At 47.8% G+C, this 17,579-nt stretch overlaps 5 protein-coding genes across 5 annotated transcripts; 3 read left to right on the forward strand and 2 right to left on the reverse strand.

Annotated features, from left to right (window-relative positions):
* Nucleotides 1–6,439: 6,439 nt before the first annotated feature.
* POJ06DRAFT_273616 (uncharacterized protein) lies at nucleotides 6,440–9,670 on the forward strand. The gene is made up of 2 exons (XM_056189590.1): nucleotides 6,440–7,251; nucleotides 7,302–9,670. The coding sequence occupies exons 1-2, from the start codon at nucleotides 6,512–6,514 to the stop codon at nucleotides 9,439–9,441; spliced, it is 2,880 nt and encodes a 959-aa protein (XP_056046475.1). The 5' UTR covers nucleotides 6,440–6,511; the 3' UTR covers nucleotides 9,442–9,670.
* Nucleotides 9,671–10,039: 369 nt separating this feature from the next.
* On the forward strand, nucleotides 10,040–11,598 carry POJ06DRAFT_235965 (uncharacterized protein; the record flags this gene model as incomplete). The annotated part of the gene is made up of 3 exons (XM_056185868.1): nucleotides 10,040–10,535; nucleotides 10,584–11,179; nucleotides 11,230–11,598. 3 exons carry the CDS (start codon nucleotides 10,040–10,042, stop codon nucleotides 11,596–11,598), a joined length of 1,461 nt encoding a protein of 486 aa, XP_056046476.1.
* Nucleotides 11,599–11,943: 345 nt separating this feature from the next.
* POJ06DRAFT_61169 (uncharacterized protein) lies at nucleotides 11,944–14,242 on the reverse strand. Its single transcript, XM_056191276.1, has 3 exons — nucleotides 14,072–14,242; nucleotides 13,338–14,011; nucleotides 11,944–13,279 (listed from the first exon to the last, which is right to left on the reverse strand). The coding sequence occupies exons 1-3, from the start codon at nucleotides 14,094–14,096 to the stop codon at nucleotides 12,005–12,007; spliced, it is 1,974 nt and encodes a 657-aa protein (XP_056046477.1). The 5' UTR covers nucleotides 14,097–14,242; the 3' UTR covers nucleotides 11,944–12,004.
* On the forward strand, nucleotides 14,197–15,092 carry POJ06DRAFT_246356 (uncharacterized protein). Its single transcript, XM_056186776.1, has one exon. It carries the CDS (start codon nucleotides 14,390–14,392, stop codon nucleotides 14,933–14,935), a length of 546 nt encoding a protein of 181 aa, XP_056046478.1. The 5' UTR covers nucleotides 14,197–14,389; the 3' UTR covers nucleotides 14,936–15,092.
* POJ06DRAFT_294266 (AFG1-like ATPase-domain-containing protein) lies at nucleotides 15,093–16,879 on the reverse strand. The gene is made up of 2 exons (XM_056190464.1): nucleotides 16,502–16,879; nucleotides 15,093–16,448 (listed from the first exon to the last, which is right to left on the reverse strand). The coding sequence occupies exons 1-2, from the start codon at nucleotides 16,764–16,766 to the stop codon at nucleotides 15,178–15,180; spliced, it is 1,536 nt and encodes a 511-aa protein (XP_056046479.1). The 5' UTR covers nucleotides 16,767–16,879; the 3' UTR covers nucleotides 15,093–15,177.
* Nucleotides 16,880–17,579: the final 700 nt, after the last annotated feature.

Here is a 17,579-nt window from a genome sequence, read left to right on the forward strand (position 1 = left end):
GATGATTCACGGGGCCCGGCCTGCAGATCTACAGAGTTTGGCGGATCTACCCGTGTGGTTATTGCTCACTCGGGAGTCTCCGTAGAAATATAACCTGACGTTGGCTGGATTCCTTCGATATACTAGCTAATGAAATGCCAAAAACAAGTTAATACTGCTTAGCGTGAGAGTTCATGCTTTTTAGCACAAGTTGATAAGATAGTTCCTATTGGCGGCGAATTGAATGGATGACATGACCGATCCGTCGAATCAATTTACCAACGAACTGAGCGGAACAAAAAGTCTATTTCTCCCGAAACCCAAGGTGCCTGAGGCGTTTGATCCACCCAATTTTCTGGTTGATAGCTTGTTATGTCCTTAACCTATCCGAATCGACTTGCGGTCTTGGTTCTCGGCATTGACTGTGGAGGGAGTGGGCTAAACTGATTTCGTAGCTTGTACGGCGCTGACAGAAGGTAATGAAGCTGAGCAGGCCCAGACATGTTACTGCCAATAGTCTGCGGTTATTGCAAGCTTTCAGTTTCAATACCCAATGTTAATCGACGGCTTTCGCACAATAGTACGGTCCAATCCTGTCACGGACAATTCCCACTCAAAGGCGTACCACCGAAGCGACTTGTCCGACAGATCTTCGGATCCGGTAAAAGCCGTCCGCGCCACCCCGACTCGGATCCAGGACCAAGGTTTCCGAGTCTGCCCGGACCATTTTTCCACCTTCAGTCACCGGCAGTTAAGACCTGATGCGATGCGCCACATCGGCCCACGTTTAGGTCTTTTGCGCAAGAAAAGCCCTGAGTGCAGATTGGATCTGTGTGGCGTGGTATTTCGTCTGGCTTCGGTCGGTTACCGAGCTGTACGCGAAACTTCCCATTCCTTGGGAGTGATGGAGCCGTGTGCTAGAATAAAGTCATGGTCGCTGTATGCGCTCGCTATGCGCGCTAATTCGTCCAACGGCGGATCCGAAATGAGCGATCAGCGGGCTAGTGCCACTGACCACTAGCTTACCACTGCGACCGTTGTTAGTTATTGTTTGGTTTTTGTGCCGGGAACCGGACCACTGCCAATGGCTGGAACAGGCTGTCAAATCCGTAAATGCTAACGACGGCTTCTTTCATGTGAATTCGCTAACGGAGTAGCCTACCAGTAGCCGACAGTCACCCAATGTCTGCATTTTGCATACATTACATGATTAATTTCAATGACTGGTCGCCGAAGAGATACCGGACCGTTCTACGTCAGAGCCAGTCACTAGCGGTCGTCAATCGCCGAGTTAGTGTGAGTCTCTCAATCGCAACCTCCGCTGTTCGAACACTGGGACCCTGCATCTCAGACATCCCGATCCAGCGTTCCCTGGGGAGTAAACAAGCATTTCTCGCCTAATCCTATCGAAGCGCAAATCGCGCGCACGCGCGCGGACTAGGCTTCAATGGAACCGTGCAATTCCCATCTTTCCTGCTCCTGCGTCACTGTCCCCGCGTCGACGGGAGGGAGAAAGGCCGTCAGCATCCCCGAAATTGACAGGTCACACAGAACAAAGTTTACAATCGGATGTCAATCGATTTTAACGGACTGAGTGCGTTATGCTTGAAGATGCCAAGGTAGGAACCGATGCGGACCCGTCGACGAGCAGCATGCACGTTTCGTTGACTGGTAATAGTCTTTTATCTCTATTTTCTTCGCTTATGACGAGAAGGGTTCTCCGTTTGTCATGAGGGTCAATTTCAGACTCAGTGAACGAGATTCCATGAATTCAATATTATCGAAGGTGACTGTTGTCTCGTGAAATGTGATATCTGACGAGTTAATGAGATCTATCTTGTCCCAGCATGTGCCGACCGAATTCTACGTAGGCAAATACCCAACCACATGTGAGAGATAAGTAGATATATCTGGTAAGAGGACCCTGCGCCGCACCGCTGGTACTGCGCCGATAGGCTCTAACACCGCGTTTCCAAACCGTGGCTGAGATTGAGATTATTGGTGTAAGGCCACGTCGAATGTGCGTTGAGAGAGCTTGTCACTGACCGTCGAACTTGCCAACGGATCGATCCTTGAGGACATTTCCTAAGCCAGTGTTGTGATAGCGAGTAATTTACGCATTGATTTTTTTTTCTTGTTCCTGGCGGCGGTTATCGCTGCTCCACCTTAAGCGAGCCACGAGCTGGATCGTGGGCGCAACGTGGTCGAGACCGACAGAGTTTGGCTCAATGCTTTTTTAACTATATTGCTCGAGCCCAGCGACAGCACAAAGTAACTAAACGGCGCAAATGCAATTTTCCACCAACGACCGATCAAACTTGAAATCACGGCAATTCACATGCTGGGTTCGAAGTCGGACTTGTCGAGAGCGAAAGCATGAAGACCCGATTTTCTCTTACGCGCATCCCGTGCAGACCAGAGGCGACCGACTATTTGGCAACGCCACTTCGATATTGATTGATCCCGGCCAGGCCATGCGCCTGCTGTCTGCGCAATAATTCTGACCTGGAGGGAGGGAATCGGAGGACTGAGCACTGCCAGTCGGTTGGAGTTTGGACGGGCGATGATGCAAGTTGTTTGTGTTTAGTTATTTGTTGCTGTGGTCGGGGAAGCGCACCGTAAAGAGACCCAGTCCAGTATGAACACTTTGAGAAATCGAATGCGACTGGCCCCGTTTATTGGCACCAAACACCACCCTGTTGGCTGGCCCAGTTACTTGCCTGGGGAAGACTAAAGGTCGCCGCAGGATCCAGACACCAGAGTATTGGTTCCTACATCTGAGTGCCGCATGGGTAGTTCCGGTTGTCGCCTGGTGCACCTGTCACGACGTCGATATTGACCATTCCATCCGTCATTCAGGTGACTTGACAGACCTAACTCCCAACGGAGCGCCAACGTGGTTTTGAGGTCTCTTGTGTAAAACAGCATGCCGTGGTCGTCTCTCGCGCTGGTCAATGTGCTTACTGAAACGGGCCAAACAATGAGCGTCCGGAAACCATATCGACGACAACCTTTTTGAGTGACTCGGATCTCGAGGAAAGTGAATCTTTCTGCCGGCGATCACTGATCACTTACCGTTTAGTGAGAAATTACTTGCCCACTCTCAGCCGCCCTGGCGAGCGATCATTGCCCGTTAGGGGAGCATTAATCCTATGACAAAAGTTCGGCTAGATTTAAATGATATCGCTTAGATGGGTATGTCTGCCTTACCAGCAATCTGAACCCTGTGTAGCGTAGTCTGCAGCAAGTGGTAGTGGCCTAATATTCCCAGCCTCCTCGACACTTATTCGGGTATGCAGCAACGAGCCATCGGCACGGAGACAGGAGCTGAAATATTTTTTCATAATTGGAAATATAATTTCCAAAAATCGAAATTATTTGATAGCTGTAGTGCCCTTGCCCGTGGACATCTATCTAACATGGGCAGGAGCCTGCGCGCTATTCAACGTCTACCAGTCAACTGCAACCACACCTAGCACCCAGCCGGTGTTACGAGGCTCTAAATTTTAAGCCCGCACCGTTTGTTCCCTCTCTTTACTGTCCGTCCTCGCTCGGGACGTAGATGGTCCTCTCTGCTGGCGGTCTGGCTGGTTTGGTGTCCTTGCCTAGGGGCCCTGGCAGGCAAAATCATGCATCGCCTGACCTAAATCACAGTACAAGCAAGAATTTGCCCAAACAACAGCTACAGTCTACCGAAATGCGCGGACCCCAATTCGCAGACAGCTTCCAGAAACCAACAAAATACATCGACGTGAACAACGAACTGGTGGAGGAAAATATCAGCAGGCAGCTGGTGTTGTAGCCTTTGGTTTCCATTTTCCGTTTTTTTCCTTCCTTTCTTCGTTTTCCTTTTTTTGTATATTTATCCGTCGCGTTGTCCTTTCGTTCCTTTGTTTTTCGCCTGTACACGTATGTAAATGGCTCGTAAAATACGTTGGCTTTTCAAACAAAAAAAAAAGATCGAACCTGGGCTCGGGCCTATTTACAATTTACATCTTGAAACTTTGCTCTCAGTAGGGTTTTCCACGTGAATCAAAGAGCTGGGATATTATATGTCTAATTCGAAGCGTGGCAAATTGTAATTTCGTCTTGGGCAAGGCGTCCGAAATTGCTTATTTCCAGCTTCGCGATAACGGTTGAATAAGTCATTTTTCTAATAATTTGTGTCCGTCCTGACAGCAAAAGTGGCGTAAATTAAGACTGGCCCACATTGTGGTACTCCCCCAAGCCATGTCACCTGCTCCGAACGCTCGATTTCTCTGCAACTGAAGTGCAGGTGGACCCTCAAATCTTCTCTCATTAGACTCCCGAGTTATGTAATCTGTTAAGTTGCTGTTCCTGAGAATATGGGCCCCGCCGGTGGCTCATTTTGATAAGGGTAAAGCCACGTTGGCGGAGGCAGTTTTATGTCAATTGGCAGTCGCAAACGGTTGACTCGATGGTGAGGTAAATTATGAACACGATAGCCTGCTGTTAGCGTTGTCCTCGATCACTTTTCTGTTGGCGTACAGGGCTGTGGAGGATGCGGATATCCGCCATATTTTTCCCATATGCGCATCCGCCATCCGCCTTTTGAAATTGGGAGATATGTATCCGCCTTTGTATCCGCCTTCAAAAATTTGCAAAATTCATTAATATTATAATATAACTATCTTATTATCTAAATATCTAATTTCTTTAAAAATTTCGCAAAGTTCACTAACATGATATTTGAATTTCCTAAATGGACTCGCTTGTAGCGGACCAAATCATCCCCGCTACACGTGAGCACGTACGCCAGTGATAGAATAACCTCTATAGTCGCTCTATTTCATTAACATGTTCATCATCTACTTTTCAGACCATAGGCTGACTTATTTGATATTGCGCTTCTTTGTATACGCGATTGTTTGCTGAGGATGTTAGATTTTGAGCGTTTTTTAAATTTAATAAGAGAATATACGAATTATCCGCCATCTGCATCCGCCAAATCCGCCTATCCGCCTACAACCATGTTGGCGTATGACAGAGTATTTGTTGCAATTATTACGATGATGCCTTTCGTTGTTAGTCTGCCCCAGTACGGCCGATTCAATGAACAATTGTGGGCGAAAGGCGCACATGAGCTTCAACACGACAGGCGAGTGCCCTATTTCTTTTATGTAATAGTATTAATATTTGTTAGATTCTGGCGGTATAAGTAACAGCAGAGCGCATTTCATTGTATGACTTCTACCTAGATCAGTTATCTAAGCATGCTCCAAGCATCTCTACTGATGCAAACTTGCAAGGGGGGGCGCACTTATGCTTTCATTGCTGACTGTGTTAGTAAGTACATCCTACTTCACTGGATGCCTCGATGCAATTTGTGGACCACGTCAGACAAAGCTCTATCATCCTTCTATAATCTGAGTCGTCAATGGATCGCCTTTACTGTTGCCAATCGGCGGAGAGCGGCATGCGAGCTTCGGCTTGTCTCCGATTCGTCAGATATTTGCAGCGTGCCTCGTCCCTGTATCTATTCCTTGGCGAAAAGCCATGCTTGACATTTCAAGATTGTTTGGGTGACTGAAATAGGGAAGGCCACAATCTCACAGATGAGTGCTATAGTGGACTCCATTTATTCGTTCATCATGTGATTCAAGAGCCTGCACTGGTTGGAACGTGTGCTAGATGGATCGTCTTTGTATTCAGTTCGGTTGTTCGTCGATTTGCGTATTCAGGGAAAAAGCAAACTGCAAACGCATTAGTCATTTTATAATTGCCTCTACTTAGAAGCCAGTAAATACACCTGAGGTTATTTCATCTTAGTCTTGATGCCGATGTCCAGTAACAATTTAATCCCATTGGCCGTTGCAGGAGTACTCGATTGTGACGGATTCGAGTACAGTCCAAGTTTAACTTATTTTGCGAAGGTAATTCTAAATGGCCCGCACGTGATTTCGACCTTCAGAAGAATATAGTGCCACAGATATATGTGATGACGATACTGATGAACTGGATAGCACCTAGCAGATGCCAGACATCAACAGCGGATCTCGAAAAGGCACGGACAGATCTGACGTTGGTGCCATAGCTGAAAAAAGACGGTTGTAGTCGGCTCGAGATAGGAATTGCGCATAGCCACAATCACAAGATCCTCCGTGGCAGGTGGCGGTGCGATCTGGGCAGTTGTTTGGTCGCCGGGCTTGGAACCCTTACCTCACCTATATCTGTCATAGCTAATTGTTCGCATAAATCGCATTACTTTAGACAACTAGTGTTTATTTCTATACTCTGCATCGTTCTGTCTAATGTTCAGAATCTCGTAACTCTTTCTATGAATCGCTTGAGGGTCAAGCTGGCGACACTGGGAGAAAAATCTCCGGGCAGAATTCCCTCGGGGTTACGAATAAAGTTCAAAGCCGATGAATAAACAGCATCGTTAACAGCGTGTCGACCGGCATTCCGCGGCCGGGTGCTCTGTCAGTTGGAAGTCGAGGAGGTTGCCGGAACAACATTGACATATTACCCAATTCTCTCTGCGAAAGCAGCCTTCAATTGTGTGCGGTCAATGGATCCGAATCAACTGCCACCAGTGTCAATTTCGTCGTATTCGCAGGAAAATATGCCGCTGTCGCAGGCAGCGGATGGGCAGCTGATCGTTAGCGGGCATGTGAGCTCGGATACCGGTACGCCTCAGCGGGGGAGCTTTCCATTTCGCAGATCATATAAGGCATGTTTGCATTGTCGCGAGCGGAAGGTCAAGTGTGATCTTGGGTCGCTGGAGCATCCGTCTGAGCCGCCATGTGCTCGGTGTAAGCGAGAGGGACGCAAGTGCGAATTTGTCCCGAGCCGGCGTGGCGGGGCGAAAAATGTCCGGGCTGGAAAAGCGAAACAGCTCTCGGAGTCGTATATGCGTCAAGGAAGCGCAAGTATGAATGACGACGATGACGACGATGACGATCAAGATGATGAGGGACAGGCAACGCAAAGTGGAGTGGAAAATTTGTCGGAGAAGCCAAAGCGGCCGCGCCAGGAGCGACAAATTACCGGATCGTTGATTAAGGACCGTGGATTGCATACGACGGCTGATGCATTGAATATTCTGGCTCATGTGGCCGACACAGCCGAAGGTAAAGATCGACGAGAAAGAGCACCTGAGAGTGACGGTAATGGTGCTCCACAAGCAAAGAGAGTCAAGATCCGAGATGTGCATGCTCGATGGACATTCCGATCCACAAAACTCAGCCAGTTTGCGCCAGTCCAGAAGGGTATGATTACAGAAGAAGAAATATTGATATTATTGAAATTGTAAGCGGAGGAATTGTTAAGGCGGTTCCGCATGGGCACTAACGAGGTAGCTTTTTCGAAACACTGCATCCGTACTATCCGTACATTCCTCCTGGTCTACAGCCTCCGAACAATTTGGCAGCTCATCCAATACTACTCGTCACAATTCTGTCTCTTGCATCTCGTTATTGTGATTTACCGGATCCTTCCGTTGATCCTCAGAATCCGCCTCCGTCGGGCAACAGTCCTCGGTCGAAGCAGGTCCACTCAGCTATTTGGACATATGGCGAGAGTCTGATCTCACAAACAGTTTGGGCCGAAGCCAGCAGTATATCGCTTGCTACAGTCCTTGCGTTTTTACTTTTATCTCAATGGAATCCCCGTGCCGTTCATTATCGTATTGGCGACTACGCTAATCCAGTAAATCTGCCTAGCAATGACGAGGATGGACGTGGTCCTGAAGGAGGCGGTGGATATGGTGGATTTGCTGCTGCTCGAAGAAGTGATCGCATGGCGTGGATGATGATCGGTGTTGCGATTCGGTTGGCTCAAGACATGAATTTATTCTCTAAATGGCGCGAAATATGTCTCGCCTGTTTTTACTCCGACATCACGCTTGCTCTGCGACTAGGTCGGCCCTCGATGTTATCGTACTCATTCCAAGATACGCCATCGTTGACATTTTCGCACCTCGATAACGCGAAGCTGGATATTTTGAGGATTCTTTCCTTTGCTCATCAGAGTCTCTATTCGTCTCCAGGCTCGATGCATAAGATATTGAACTCCCAGAATTACCTGCCGTTGCTCAAATATTTCCGGTCGAAATTGTTGGCGTGGAATGCAAAGTATCAGTTCCTATTTAAAGACGATGGCCTCGAAAGTGAGTGCCTACTGATGGAGTTTCACTATACGGAGCTATACATTTACTCGCTAGCATTATCGCCACCAGGGCATCGTCAAGTTGATGAATCGCTTGCAGAGCTCTACATTCTCTTTGCGGCTCAGGCGGCCCAGCAATGTATTTGTGTGATACGACGTGTACATCAAATCGGCCTCTTAAAGTGGGCTCCAATTCAATGGTTTGTTCGCGCTGTGCATGCGGCTATCTTCTTAGCGAAAGTATTGGCGTTGGAACGAGATCCTCCACAAGATCGGCAACAGGACCTGCTTTCGGTTATTCGAGGACTGGCAACTGTAATGGAAGAGGCATCACCTGACGATATACATATGGCTGGCAAGTACGCAACTGCGCTCCTGCATCTGTGTAATCAAATTGAGAACGAGATTCAGAAGAAGCACGCCGAGCATATGCAGGCTCTTCAGGCTGCGGCTCAACAGCGTTCATTTGCACAGCCGTCTGCTGATGGTAGTGTGTCATCGCAAGCAGCGAGTATGGACGGTGAAGCTATCGTGGCCCTCCCCAATATTGTTTCCGAATCTGGGGCAAACGTGCAAGGTGGAATGGATGAAGGCATCTTCGATTCTGCATTTGGTGGAACAGCTATTGCCGAAATCGATAGCATGAAGTGGTTTATTGACTCCTATGGTATCGGATTTGATGGCAATTATGCCATGGATCAGGACTGGCTGTCGCCGAATGAGCAAATGACTGGTGAGACAACGACGGGCACTAGCACACCGTCTGCAAATAACTTTGAAGGAGTCACGGCTGTAGATTATGGCTTCCAGAGACCACCTCAGGCTGTTGCCCCGGACGAGCCTTCAAGTATGCCGATGTATCCAGCTAACGGAATAATGCCGCAAAGCAGTCATTCTCCTGGCTCCAGCAAGAATACGTATGCCATTCCGTACGACGGACAGTACAATGGTCACGGAGCAGCGGTTCCTGACCGTCAAAGCATGCAGACGTATTATGTCCCTCCAGAGAGTAGCGGTATGCTCCAGCAGACACGTCAAGCGCAGCCATCGACAGAGCCGCAAGCGTGGCAAAGTCAGCGGCCCATGGATATCAAGACAGAACAGAGAAATCGGATCAGCGTCATACATGTTCTTACCTCACCGCCCGAACCGCCGGTGAACGGCCAGAATGGCGTCCAGCAAAATAGAATTGTACAGAACAGATTGGCACCTAGAGTGCACCGCGATGTGATGGAGCCGCAGGCCGTGCCGCGTGGTTTGCCTCTTCCAATGTATGACGAGCCGAGGCCCTATGTTCCGTGGCAGCCTCAACAGCCGCAGCATGAAAAATGAGCAGGGAGTAAAATCTAACGGTGCTTGGTCGGTAATCGCTTATGGAAATATTGTTTATTAATTGACTTTTTGGAAGGAGAAGTAATGATGCCTTTGTAAATTATTGGTCATGATTGGTCGATGGGAGGTGGAGTAATGAATGAATTTATAATTTGGCTTATCGAGTTTTGTATGCTATACGGATGGCTTAGATTTCGCTGGTATGAATAGTATAGAGTAATAAGAGCATATGTACTGCATATTTTTACTGGGAGCTTTCATGGTGGTTCATGGAACTCGAGGATCTCAATTTTTGGCAGGTCGCGCTTGTACCATCTAAGTTCCATATTAGAATTTGTGTGCGGCTGACTGTTCAGCCAAAGGATCGGAGCTGGTCGGTGCTTGGTCAGTCTCCAGATTGCAAACCAGATTAGCAGACGATCACACGACACAAGTTTATACCTGGTCGATGAACTATTAAGACTTGCCTAACGTCATTACACTAGCTGAGGCAACGAGAGGGGAAGCTTGTCCGGCATAGTCCCTGTAGCTCATACTAGATGTGCCGACTCCTCACTCCGTCGGGCACCAAGTAACATTGATAGTTTGCTATATTGCAATGACTTCAATAATATCGTTTTTATTCCGGCAACCGAGAGAGGGTAATGACAACACTGGGGCGTCATTGAAGCCAGAGTCGCCTTCAAATTACAGCATCATTGAAGGAGAAGTCGCTGCGCCGCCCCGCCAACGAGGACTCGCCCTCCGACCTCCCACAGACGAGAAGACGGTTATCAGACCGAGCCATGTTATCGGGCAGGTTGACGCACCAAAGACGATTACCAGGGCCGAATCTGATGAGAGGTATGTGGTTGCATATCGCCCACGTCCCATCTCGAATCGAAAGGTATCATTAGCGGGCAATAGTGGTCTTCTCATAGAATTACGCAAAGGTCAAGTATCGAAGCAGAAAAGTTCAGCACTGCTAGGCGCAAGGGTTCACATAGCTGCTTCAGGATCGTTTACTAGCGATCTCCAGCCTAACGAAAAAGTCCCAGTAGTTGGCCACCGAATTGGAAAGAAGATATCGACGCGAATATATCGAGTTGCAGACGGTACGTAATTTACGAGTCCGCGTTGCTGATTAGCACTCACTAGTCTAGAGCATATTCCTCATTGCCAAAATTTGGTCGACAATGCGTTTGCCAGCGATCCATTGTGTCAATATCTCCGGGGCCTTACTATTACTGGCAAAGGATCATTCGCGTTAACGCAGAAATATCACAAGAAGTCACAGGAGCTTGCACTGCGGCGGGCCACAGTAAAAGGAGATATTACCCTCCGTGCGGCCGTAATATCGTCCGAAACTGTAACCGGGACTGACGCATCTTCTCCTCAGGTAGTTCAAGAAATCGAACCGTGCGCTGGTTTTGCACTATGGCGTGTGTCATCACCAGAGACTTTGTATTCATGGGATTTGCTCGTATTTGACTTGAGAACGGCGCATACAAGATTGATAGCAATGCTCGATGAGTTATATTGTGGGTTGAAGAATGGCCATTTTTATTCCTTGCAGGGTCACATTCCAGGCGGAGTTGTCGATGAGAGTCGGTACAGTGTTTACATGCGCTCACGAGAGAAAGTAGTTAAGAAATTGCTGAATGGACGGCGATACTTGACGGTTCAAAACCTTGGCGTTTTGGCGGAATTCAGGCATGAAGGCATTGGTTCCCAACTTCTACAGTACGGTTTGGATATGGTAAGAGTGTGTGGTATCTATTGTTGGTTAATCATGCTAAGAGATTATAGGCCGATACTCAGAATTTTCCAATTTATATTGAAACTGGTTCTGCGAAATTCTTAAAGTTTTGCGAGAAATTTCAATTTAAGTTGGTGCACGAATTACGATTATTTGATCTTCAGCATGGAAAGTTAAATGTCGGAAATAGGAGTATTCCCATAGAAACGGATGCTGACGAGAGGCACAGCAGAAGAGACTCTTTGGCTAGTGCAGTGGTCGACAGCCCAACGGGTAATCGAACCAGGGATGAGACCGGCAATTCGTCCAAGCGTATTCCGAGAAGCTGCTCTGTGTATTGCCTGATTAGAGAGCCAGTCGTAAAGAAGTTAGCGCCGCTGCCGGTTCTACCGGAGAACGTTGGAGCCAAGTCGGGGTGACTTCGAAGAAGTTAGATTAAACCAAATGAGAGTATAGAATTTATAGATTTATCGTAGATTATGGCATGTCATGGGAAAGGTGTGGCCTTGGGAGGAGTTTGATTTGTTTTCTAGGTGATATCAATGAAGTCGTCATTCTTCTATACATCTTATCGCGAAGTTGCGATATCGTTGCTCGTTGTCTACGGCCTACGTTTGAGCCAGCTATAGTGTCGACAGGTCGACAATTCATATGTACGATTAGCGTCACGCTCTATCCAACAACGAAAAGAAGCTACAAATAAAAAGACCCTGCTCAGTCACTCGGAGAACCCATACAATTCAACCAGGCGCTGATCACTAATACGTCTTTTCCTGCTAATATACAACTCTTAAATGCCACATTTAATATTTTACAATTAACAGCTTACTTTCTATCCTCAATCTTATCGTACGAAAGCGGAATTAGCTTCCTGCGTTTAGACTCCGTACCTTCATCCTCGTCATCAATGAACGCCTTCTTTTCTGGCTTCTTCACGCCGGCTTCGGGCTTCTTCGCACCTAACGCAAGCTTGAATCCACTCGCTGCAGCCTTTGGCTGACTAACTCCGATAGTGATAGGCTTGTTATCAGCCATTGATCTGGATGCCTCCTCTTTCTTAAACGCCATGCGAATAGGGCCAGCGTCTCGTCTAAGCTCCTCTTTCCTCGTCTCAACAGCACCAAATCTTGACGGTGTGGGCTCACGGCTACCTCCCAGTAAGTCCAGTTCAGCAGCTTGTTGCTCCAGAAATGAGTCCGCTAAAGCTGCCGCATCAAGTTTCTTTTCTGGTTCAGGCTGGTTGGCCCGTTCAATTGCAGCATCACGCTCGTCCGCCTCGAACTCCCGACTCCTAAACACCGCCCTATTTCGCAACCAGGTCGACCTGTCGCGATAGTACTCCTCTAATCGTCGTTGTTCTTCTCGATCGTCATCCCACTCTGCCAGAAGCTTAAACATTGAATTCCTATGATGAACATACGCCTTTTGGTCATCTTCTTCGCGGTGCATCTCTCGCTCTGCGTTAGAGATGCGTGCTCGCTCTTCTCTTAAATATCGCCTTTCTCGTTCTATGAATTTAGCCTCTAAGTCATCTTCCCTCTTTTCTCGTCGTCGCTCTTCCAGAGCCTCATCTGACAACGTATCAGCGTCTGGACCAAGACCAGATAAATCCTCTTCCTCTCTAGTGGATCCTTTATTGAACGCGACCGGATCAGCATAGCCATTCGCTCTTTCTCTCATCTTAGCTGGCATACTAGGAGGAGCCGGGGACGCGCTAGCAGCAGTGGTCCGTCGTTTTTCAGCCTGTATCCGCTCTAACCGCTGTCGCTCGATTTCTTCCTCTCGCTTGATACGCTCTCGTTCTCTTTGATTTGCACGTTCTCGAAATGCCGCAATTTCCCTCACGACTACCGCGCGTTGCTCAGGTGGCAGATCCGTAAGATCATCGTCCCCTCCTGCCGCAATACGAACTACATTCCGATCTTCACTATTTTCTTCATTTTCATTGACTGCTTTCTCACGTTCCTCAGCTCTCTTGGCAGGATCCTTCCACACTTCGAGACTGTCACTGACAGCTTTCCTGGCGGAATTGAGAGCCTCGGCCAGACTATCTAGGTTCTGCTGCTCTAGAAGACTATTCGTCTTGTCGCTATACTTGATCTAAAAAATTCGCATACGTTAGCTGCATTCTCAGTGTCAATTTACCGTGTCGTCTCACCATTAGCTTGGCCGCTTTCCGATCCGCTTGTGATTCGTCTTCCACCTCTTCACCTTCCTCAATCTCAACTACTGGGATTTCCATATCACTTAGCACCTCTATGGCGATACCCAGAGACTCCGTATCTTCATACTCAGCCAAAGCGGCATCTTTAGATTTCTCCAGCGCGTCCTTAATTCTAGTCCACCCCACTAAAGTACCCGCTGCCTTCAACAATCTGCCCAACCAAAAATCATCCAGTTCCGCAGGAATCGAGCCTACAAATATTGTGCGAAGTTGCTCGTCAACAGTGGATGGCCGCAAACTTGAATCGGTCAAAAACGACGATTTCAATGCAATAACGGGCTGTGCGTCTGCTGGCTGCGGTGACGCACTCGCCTCATTTGGAACTGGTATTGACCCTGGCGCTTGCTGTGGTAGGGCGCCTGGCATTGGGATTGGCATTGGGATCGGCATTGCGACTGCTGCGGTCGCGCCATTGGGGCGGTGGAGAACAGGCGGGACAGGGAATGGAAACCCACCCGGTAGGGCACTGAAAGGACCAGGCGGTCCACCACCGGGGGGAAATGTTCCAGGCGGTTGTAGTCCTGGAGGTGGTTGAGATGCTGGGCCGTGTGGAATAGGATAAGGCACGCTGCCGGGGGCTGATCCAGCCGGTGGAGGATCGTATCGAGCTAGTATCAAACATCAGTTTTCGACTTCGACTATCGGAGACCGCGATATACAAGACATACCAGAAGAATATTGAAAATGTGACATAACTGCAGGAGTAAACAATAACAGTCTGCAAACTTCAGCCTTGAAAGTCCTGGTGATGACGTCGGCTTGCGAGTGTTAATTATTAGCATGAAAAGTTCAGTGCGTGTGCGTGATCGTCGAGCGGCGTTCAGAGTACGGTTCGCACCTTAACCCTTTCATAAAGCTCTCAGTATAGAGGCATTTACATCCGTATATATGAAATTGGTTGCATCATGTGTGTCTAAGGACAGTTTTACACCTTGAATCGCCCATCTACATAATTGCCCCAGTTGATATCATTAACGAATTACAATATGTCCTTCATTCGGACATGTGCCCGAAGTTTACGGAGTAGCCAACGGTCTCCCTTATTACGAGCGCCTGTTGCTAGCTCGCGAGTTTTATTCAGCACCGCATTACCCAGTGCAGCCCAACCAGAAAATTCAATCCCGAACGAGAACGACGTTGCGGTGCAAGTTCTGCGAGACGGCGTTCACGAGAATAAACTACAATCGGAACCTGTCGAACAAGAGACAGAGAAGCCGGCGCAAACAGAGACGTCTCCTGCTCAAGCTACCATTCATCGGTATATCACCTTGGGCTCCATGCCTCGAGTCGGACCATATGCGGGTCGGTCGTTCGAAGTTGCCAGTCCAGAACTGTTACCAGTTCAGTTGTTGAAACTGCGACGTCTGATTACGGCCAATGAGGTTCACGCGCAGACTCTACGGTACAAATCATTTGAGAAGCCTCATTCCAGACGGAAACGACTAAGAATTGAGCGAACGAAGAACCTTTTCAATAAGAGCTACGGTCAGATGGTTAACAAGATGAAGAAATACTGGAAAATGGGATATTAAATAGAATTGTATCTAGTGAAGCATAATTCTGCGCCGTACTTGTAAGCAGGCGTATATATGAGGAATTGTATTATAGGCCAGTTGTCGGTCAGGATGGTCAAGAGTGACGTGTGTATATAGAGGAAAGATACTGCCAATCGATGCTGATGCCATACCTACTATATGGACTTGTGCTATCTTTAGCGTACTTAGTCTAGCTTGCTTACTTCTATTCTATACATGCTTATGCTATGGTAGTCTAATTACTCTGCGGCGTCAACCCACTGAGCACTAGACATTTGTTGTAGGCGACTCAAAGCTCGAGAAAATGCGAAAACCTCCTCATCGCCAGTGAATAAATTCAAACTTTTCAGTGATTCGTTGGTCAGTCCCATCTCGCCGACCATATCCAGCATATTTTGGTCCATCTCTTTCGGCCTATCTGAGCTATGCCTATCGTCTGACAAAATTTCAGAGAACGGCACCGCAGATGTGGCTACAAGTTTTCCATGGCTCTCATAAACTGCGTCCAAAAATGTAATAAATCGTCGAGCTTTGTCTTTGTTGCTCAGGGTGAGAATTGGAATGCCAGTAATGACGAACGCATGGTAGTTTCTTGCAAGCTCTAGATAGTCAGCCGCACTCATTGGCTGTCCACACAATTGATCAAACGTGAATTGTGCGACCTTGCCGGACGCTTTGGGGACCTGAAGCTCACGGCCCCAGATGGAGTGTGTGGCGGCGTGGGGCGGGTCGCGGGGATTGGCAAAGTAGTTGAACCACGTTTCAGCGTGCTCCTTTGCTCTCGCGTCTAATGGTGAGTGATAGACGTTCTTCAATGGCCGCTCAATTCGCCGATAGTCTGTGGGAGAGTCGAGGCAAATGACATGTAGGCGCTCCTTAATCAATTCGATGCATGGAATGAACGATTGTCTCTGAATTCCGTTCTTGTACAGGTCATCCGGCGCACGATTTGACGTAATAACAAATATCACACCGTGATGTATCAAAGCTTCAAATAGGCGCCGAAGAAGCATCGCATCAGCGACATCGACTACCTGAAACTCATCAAAACATAGTACACGTGCTTCATCGGCCAGTGCTGCGGCCAACATAGGAATAGAGTCAAAATCTGAACCATGCTGTACCTTCAACGCATGCGCCCGCTTGTGAACGTCTTGCATAAACGCATGAAAGTGAATACGTCGCTTCGAAAGAACGGTTGTTGGAATTGTGCTGTAGAACATGTCCATGAGCATGGTTTTCCCGCAGCCAACATCGCCGTAGAGATATATGCCCTTTGGAATGTTATCTAACGAGACCTTGCGTTGCAGATAAGACTTATTTCGCGACCAAAAGCTTAATATGCCTCTCTTCGGCTTCAAGTCGTCTATGTTTGGGTATTCAATGGGAGTCGGGTGGTAGTTCTTAACGGCTTTGTGGAGAGACACAAGCGACGACACGATACCGCGTTGAAACGAATCGTCTCGTATCTGTCCTATGGAAACAAGATATTCATATTGCTCTAACGGTGCTATCATAAATTAGCATCTGCCAATACACGAGGAGAATGCAGGCAATACCTACTTCTATCCACAACTTGCTTTTTCGTAAGGGCGACATCCGTAGAGAGAAAACGATTTAAAGTCGACTTCCCGCCACCAAACACTGGATCGCCGTTCGAGGAACAACTGCGTATCCTTCCGCGCAAGTGCCGACTATCAGACACGAGATGATATGTTCGAACAGTCCAATGCGTCCTGATTACTCGAGCTGTCGGGAGAACACATCGTGACACTACTCCTCGCTGTATGCATCGTACTAAGTATTCGCTCCCGGTGCAGAACTTCATTATGGTTGCTTCAAACCCACAGTCCGTCTTTATGATCACGAAATCACATGCCGCTCTATTCTTATTGATGCTGAGGGATTGGGAATTCTCGGGTCGCACTTGCCGGGTTTGCCTGTAATCTCGCAATGTGCGGCTCAATAGGCAGGGTTTGCATCGGATCAATCTTAGTAGAGTTTCTCGAACAAGAGGGGAAACCTTGGCCAATGACAGCAGCGGGCTCTTAGAACATGTTCCAGAATACACAACGGACGTTTAAGTGTATAATACTGCTAATACATATTCCATTTACTTCTACATGCGATGCTTCTGTTCGTTAAGGCATATTTAGAAAATGAAAAAACAATAAGTTATACCAGCGAATTTTACGATTGTGTGCGCAGGGCATCAAATGCTTTGGATAAACGGAATTTTCAGTAATATACAATAGCCTCCATATGAAATCCATTCACCTATGACCGGCACGTTCAGAGAAAACAGGCAGCAACCGTTGAACGCTAAAGTATGACGGTGGATGTGTAGCTCAGCCATTTGCGTGAATGCTGATTCTTAATCGCTCAGATCGTGATCGCCTAGATTATATTACCCGGCAATTTGCTATCAGAACCCCGCTCTCATGGCGCCATCAGATTATTATACAGATGGTGGTCGTTGACCACCAATGGCCACTGCAATCGTCAGACCTGTGTTGCCAAGTAACGTAGTAATACGGGATTAGTCATGTGACGTTCATTAATAATAGCTTCGGATGTACGAAACAGACAATAATTGCTGCCGAATCCGGTAACGAGACGGGCAGTCCGTGCCGACATCTAG

The sequence above is a fragment of the Lipomyces tetrasporus genome, assembly GCF_029532465.1.
Source record: "Lipomyces tetrasporus strain NRRL Y-64009 chromosome Unknown POJ06scaffold_2, whole genome shotgun sequence".
Classification (NCBI taxonomy): Eukaryota; Fungi; Ascomycota; class Lipomycetes; order Lipomycetales; family Lipomycetaceae; genus Lipomyces; species Lipomyces tetrasporus.